The sequence below is a fragment of the Triticum urartu genome, unplaced genomic scaffold (assembly GCF_003073215.2).
Source record: "Triticum urartu cultivar G1812 unplaced genomic scaffold, Tu2.1 TuUngrouped_contig_6740, whole genome shotgun sequence".
Taxonomy (NCBI): Eukaryota; Viridiplantae; Streptophyta; class Magnoliopsida; order Poales; family Poaceae; genus Triticum; species Triticum urartu.
Window position 1 is genome coordinate 1,716 of NW_024117526.1, and position 6,670 is coordinate 8,385.

At 42.6% G+C, this 6,670-nt stretch overlaps 1 protein-coding gene across 1 annotated transcript; it reads left to right on the plus strand.

Moving 5' to 3' along the window:
- The first annotated feature begins 3,187 nt into the window (after positions 1-3,187).
- Positions 3,188-6,438, plus strand: LOC125531034. Its single transcript, XM_048695444.1, has 9 exons — positions 3,188-3,348; positions 3,481-3,602; positions 4,172-4,268; positions 4,385-4,444; positions 4,707-4,769; positions 4,870-5,070; positions 5,152-5,254; positions 5,343-5,560; positions 5,951-6,438. The coding sequence occupies exons 2-9, from the start codon at positions 3,481-3,483 to the stop codon at positions 6,038-6,040; spliced, it is 954 nt and encodes a 317-aa protein (XP_048551401.1). The 5' UTR covers positions 3,188-3,348; the 3' UTR covers positions 6,041-6,438.
- Positions 6,439-6,670: the final 232 nt, after the last annotated feature.

The following is a 6,670-nucleotide window of genomic DNA, read 5'->3' on the forward strand; positions in this document are numbered from 1 at the left end:
TCGTCATGTTCCTGATCTCATCCGGGACTCCGAACAACCTTCGGTACATCAAAACACATAAACTCATAATACCGATCGTCACCGAACGTTAAGCGTGCGGAGCCTACGGGTTCGAGAACTATGATCATTTCCGGACAATAACCAATAGCGGAACCTGGATGCTCATATTGGCTCCTACATATTCTACGAAGATCTTTATCGGTCAAACCGCATAATGGTATACGTTGTTCCCTTTGTCATCGGTATGTTACTTGCCCGAGATTCGATCGTCGGTATCCCAATACCTAGTTCAACCTCGTTACCGGCAAGTCTCTTTACTCGTTCCGTAATGCATCATCCCGCAACTAACTCATTAGTCACATTGCTTGCAAGGCTCATAGTGATGTGCATTACCGAGAGGGCCCAGAGATACCTTTCCGACAATCGGAGTGACAAATCCTAATCTTGGTCAATGCCAACTCAACAAACACCATCGGAGACACCTGTAGAGCACCTTTATAATCGCCCAGTTACGTTGTGACGTTTGGTAGCACACAAAGTGTTCCTCCGGTATTCGGGAGTTGCATGATCTCATAGTCATAGAAACATGTATAGTTATGAAGAAAGGAATAGCAATAAACTAAACAATCATCGTGCTAAGATAACGGATGGGTCAAGTCAATCACATCATTCTCTAATAATGTGATCCCGTTAATCAAATGACAACTCATGTCTATGGTTAGGAAACATAACCATCATTGATTCAACGAGCTAATCAAGTAGAGGCAAACTAGTGACACTTTGTTTGTCTATGTATTCACACATGTACTAAATTTCCGATTAATACAATTCTAGCATGAATAATAAATATTTATTATTGCTTCTAGGGCATATTTCCTTTATTTACAAGGTGGCCACAAGACATCAGGGCCCTGTTGTCTTGTGGGCGCCTCGGGCACCGTTTGCGTTGATTCTTTTTCTCAAAAATCACATATATTTTAAAAAAAATCTCCATAAAAATTTATCACGTTTGGACTTCGTTTGGTATGGCTTTTTTGCGAAACAAAAACTTGCAAAAAACAGAAACTGGCAGTGGGCACTAGATTAATAAGTTAGTCCACAAAAATAATATAAAAGTGCACCAAAACCATATACAACTATTGTAAACAAGACATGAATACTCATAAATTATAGATATGTTGGAGACGTACCAACAATCTCCTTGCCAAGTTGGGTGCAAGCATTTGTAGTGTGTTTGTGTGCAACTGATGTTTACATTGTTAGCTTGATGAGTCCTACTAGTTTGATAAACCTTGATTCTTAACTGAGAGAAATACTTTCTGCTCTTGTGCTACATCACATTTCCTTTTCGGAGAATCCAACAACTCCTACGGGAGTAGCAGAGACATACCTTCACACGTCCTCCAATGACGCTAAAAGCACCGTCGGGGCGAGTTAAAGTCTAATTTAACTCTTACAACATCCGATTAATCAAATAAAATAGGACAACAAAACCCCACAAATCTCCATGTAAAATTAAAAGATGTATGAGTTAGATGTGATTAATTCTCATCCAGATGAGAGTTAGGGCTGGGCCAAAAACTCATAGCTCATGAGCTTAATGAGCGCTCGATAGTTCAACTCGTTAAACTCGTAGCTCACTTAATAAACATAGTCAATCACATGTTTCAGCTCGTTAGTTACTCGTTATGCTCGTTAGTAAAACACAACACATGATCATGTTTTACATGACAAATTTCATGGTACATCAACCCATCTATTCAATCTAATTGATTCATCCCAACCCATAGGAGGAAGCAAACTAGCTTACCTCCTACTATAGTCATCATATTCCTTCTAGAAGTTACACCCACACTCTAATCCCATAGGTTGTAACACGCCGTAGTCTGTTAACAAGCGCTTGTGAGTGATCACAAGCTTAACGAGTTTTTAGTGAGCAGAGCCAAACATGATTTTCGATCGTTAATTTTAATGAGATCAACAAGCCGAACCATAACAAGCCGACCAGCTCGTTAATCCAGCCCTCCACGCCCCTTACAAAGTATCGCTCTCAAATCTCAAAATGGTATCCAACTCAATAAAAAAAGTAAAGTCTCAAAATGAGTAGAATTAGCACCCGTTTAGTAATTGTTGATGTACCTTTTCCAGGAAGAAAATCTTATACGACCTGGTCGTACGCACCGTCTTGTGAGACCCCATCGATCAGATGACGCGTGGCTTCACAAATCTCAAAGCAACAAAGAACGCATCACCGTCTTCTTCCTTAATCCTGAATCCCCTTTTCTTCGCGGCCACCGCTCGATCGTCGTTGTCGCCGCCGCCAACACTCGCTCGTCGCCGCCGCCACTGCCAAAACTCTTCTACTCGCTCTATGGCAGAAGCACCGGAGCTCCATCCCCGCTGCTCTCCTTTGCCATCCACGGCCATGCTCCTCGTCCCCCAAGCTCAAGTAGAGCCCCAACAAATTACAAGAAATGTGTTGATTGAGTCATCTACAGGGGCCGAGACGTAGCGAACATAGGCCCTGTTTGTTTCGGCTGTGGATTTCTAAAAGCAGCCGTGAAAAATTTGTTGTGAAAAAACAGCTGTGAAAAATTTGATGTGAAAAAGATATAGGTCATTTGACAAACTAGCTGATACAACTTTTTCAGATTTTTGGCCCGCAGCGGAATCAGATTTTGGAAAGCACGTCCTGGACTGCTTCCGCTTTTGATTTAGATTTTGACAGCAGATTTCTGGAATCGGATTCTGCTGGGTTCGTCTTTTGATTCAGATTCTGCTGCACGGCAGCGGCAGCGGAATCTGTCAATAAAAACTGAACCAAACAGGGCCATGGTAACACACCGGCGACGTTAATTTGGCCGCAGCCAAAGGATACATGCAGCATGCATAGTGCGCCGGCCGTGCCGTGAGTGGAGGTGCCCACGAACATCGCCGTAGCCGGCGGGGACAAGCTGGGGTGGTGTACCTGGCGTGGAGGGGCACTCCGGCGGCGATGTGCCGTGGCGCATCGCAACTGCGGCTGTAGTTTGGGGGCGCTGGAGATTAGAGACGGCTGTTGCTTTAAGATTTGTACCGCCAGGTGTCGCACAGGGCAGAGGGTCTCACGATCGGTCCTGTACGACCCGGTCGTATAAGATCGGTCCTACCTTTTCCACGACTCTGACATGTTGTCCCCGCATCCGCCTATTTGACCCACTAATCATCTAGTCCCCCTTAGCACGTGGCAACGGGCGCCTTGGCCCCTTCTCGTGTTCTTCTCTTCGAATCGAGATCACGACCGCGAGTGGACAGAGAGGCGACGCGAATCCCCCCAACCTCAAATTTGCCACTCGCCCTCTTCCAAAGGTAACATCTTGATCGAGTTCCCTGCGGCGGGCACTTCAGATCGCTTCTTCTCCACCCCCACTTTTCCGTTGTTGTAATTTTTGCGTAATTGTTCTGACCTTTTTGTTTCTGGCTTGGATTCCGTTCTGTCAGATGGCTGCTTCGGCGGCCTTCGCGGCGGTGGCGGTCATGATGCTGGCGGCAGCGCACTTGGCCGTTGCGGCGGCGGCTCCGGTGACGGCCCCAGCCTTCCTCTGGGCGCCTGAGAACTATGGGTATGCTTGATTGGGCTTCTCCCAATCTTCTCATTATGTCCACGTCTAGATGGATGTCTGGTGCTCGATTTGTCGGCCGTCTTGAAAATTGCGCTTGGTTACACACGATTAGCTCAATTAGGACTTAAATGCCTTAATGTGAGTTTCTATTTATAGATTCACATGGACAGAGATTCTATAAAACTGCATGTTCCTCCACTACTTTGCTTAGAAAGAAAAAGAATTAGTTTCTGCAACCTTGCACAAACATAGAGATTGAAGCATAGGCATCGGTTAAGGACCTGGGTTAAACTGGCATTTAATTTGCCTAATTAGCACCGCAAAATCATTGGTTTCCTTATTTATTAACCGAACCATCTGTGACCGCTAGTTCATTTTGGATATATATACAACCTTGACCTTTTGATGACAACCGCTTATATGGCGTGTTATGAACTGTTACAAGACTAGTCGATTTTATTATATCGTGTTCATTTGTGGAGAACATTTATTTTAATAAGATTATAGTATTGCATGCTCCCTGTTTGGGTTTAGATCGCATCTCATGCTGCTACTTCCTCCAAATTCAGTTCCCACGAGGCTAAAGGAGTAGTCCACTATCAGACAATGTCACCGGCAAGTTTAGCAAAATCTGTTCTTGATGAAGGTGGCTGGTCAAACTTGGTGGTGAGTTTTCCTCACATATCTCCATTTGCAAAACTTGAGTTCTTATCCAACTATTCAAGCACCAATCCTTGTTTTACACAGTTAAATAATTCCTGACGTTGTGGTTTTGTTGGTAGTGTTCAAGGGAGGGCTCTTATAAGGCTGTTGACATTGCAGTTGTTTTTCTTGGCTCGAAGGTACTATCTACTGGAAACTCATGTCTGTTACTGTTTATAAATATGCACTGTTTGTTATTGAAGCAAAACTCATATGTACCTGAAAGCTGAAATGCATTTTTCTAGATATATCTGATTAACAGTGTTGATCAATTCCAAGAGACCATGAAGTTTCCTTGTCCTCCATGTATTAAGCTGTGTGGCAAAATTGTTAACTGAGCGTAGTACTTTGTGTGGAATATGCTCATTCTTATATTGGTGCTGACATATGTTGTTCCCTTAGCTACAATCGTCAGACATCTCTAAAGATAAGCAAGCTGATACATCTTTGGCAGACACACTAAAGGTAAGCACTGGCACTCTTGTGTTTTATCCCTTTTTTGTTATTTGTATTGTCAATGCATAAAAAAACTAACTGTTGATAATCTGTATTCTTCTTTTACCAGCTCTCCTTCACAGGCTCAGAGTTTTCCATGGCATTCCCTTATGTTGCTTTGACAGATAATGACAAATTGGAGAGCTCATTGCTATCTGGACTTGCTGAGAATTGTGACAATGATTTTCACGGAAACCACATCACATACACAGACACGTGTACTGTAAGTGGTGAAGATCTGAAGAAACATCAAAGCATGGATTCTATTCGCGTATGTTATCTTAGCTTTCTCTAAGAGAACTTCTTTCCTTTCTTCTATCTTCATTTCATATTGACAACATATACATTCCAGGACTTAGTGATGTCACGGGAGAGAAGCAATCCAAGGGGAAAGGCTGATCTAATTGTCTTCTGTAATGGTGGTTTCAAGGATTTAGATAATGCAAAATCAGAAGGTTACATTAAGTGAACTAGGTTTTGTTTGTCCACCTTGAACTCTAGTATAACTTCAACCTGACATTCTTCTGTTCTATCCTACATCAGGGGAGTTGCTTTCCGAGCTGGTTTCTGTGCTGAAAATGTCTGAGGCCAGATATACAGTTCTTTATGCTTCCCAACCCTATGGTTTACTGGAGAACCCTTCCAACCTACCATTAGCCAGGTATCTTGCAGAGAAGACCAACACTACTACTAAATCTGGCCTAGGCAAATGTGATGGGGAGTGCCTAGTAAAATCAAGTCTTCTGGAAGGAACTTTTGTTGTAAGTTACCTGGACTCTGTTTTGTTACTGGTCACTTCTTGTGCTCTGGCTGTTTATTTTCCTGAAATTTTGTATCAGTTTATTAGTACTAAATATAACTCTATTACCTTCACTACAGCTGCCAACTACTCCCTCCGTTCCTAAATATAAGACTTTAGAGATTTCAATATGGACTACATACGGAGCAAAATGAGTGAATCTACACTCTAAAATGCGTCTATATACATTCATATGTAGCCCGTATTGAAATCTCTAAAAGGGCTTATATTTAGAAACGGAGGGAGTATGTTGTTGCGCCTTTGACCTGTAAAATGCTCCTCTGCAGTTTGTAGAAGATTACTGCTCTTGATATCCTTGTAACATTTTCTCACACTTGCCTACAATCTGCAGGGACTAGTGCTGCTGATCATTTTGATATCAGGACTCTGCTGTATGATGGGAATCGATACCCCCTCGAGGTTTGAGGCTCCCCAGGATTAGGTAGGAGAGTACAAATCCCATAGAAGCCTGCCAGATATGAAAGCTCAAGGCAGGCGTGAGAAATACAAATAGCCAATTTGCACTCTGGATATAAGTTGCCTCATACTTCCTCCGTCCCAAAATAAGTGTCTCAACTTCGTATTAATTTGTGTTGAGACACTTATTTTGGGACGGAGGGAGTATATGTTACCAAGACACGTGACCGATTTTTTGTATAATATTATTACATCTCGGACCTATGACCGACCAGAAAGATGTAGCTGAGCTCAAAACATATTCTTATGCCAGGCTTGTGTTATACCAACCCCCCCGCTTCAGGCATTTTCTGTGAATAACCTGGAATTCAGGTAGTCAGTAAAATGGCATTGTCCATGAATAAAATCTTTTTTATTTATTTAGTACTGGTTGCTTCATGTTCGCACGGCCAAGCAAGTGATGGCATCTATGATCAGTACAGGTACAGTTATTACCACACATGCATTCTGATTATTTGCTGCACTCAATTGTGGTTACTGGAAGTCAGAAACTGAGGCATGAAGTGTTTTGCGTAACCAGCTTTTTTACATGTTAGAGTTTGATTGATCAACCATTTGTCTATTATCGCGAGTGCTCCCATCATTAATTAGGTTT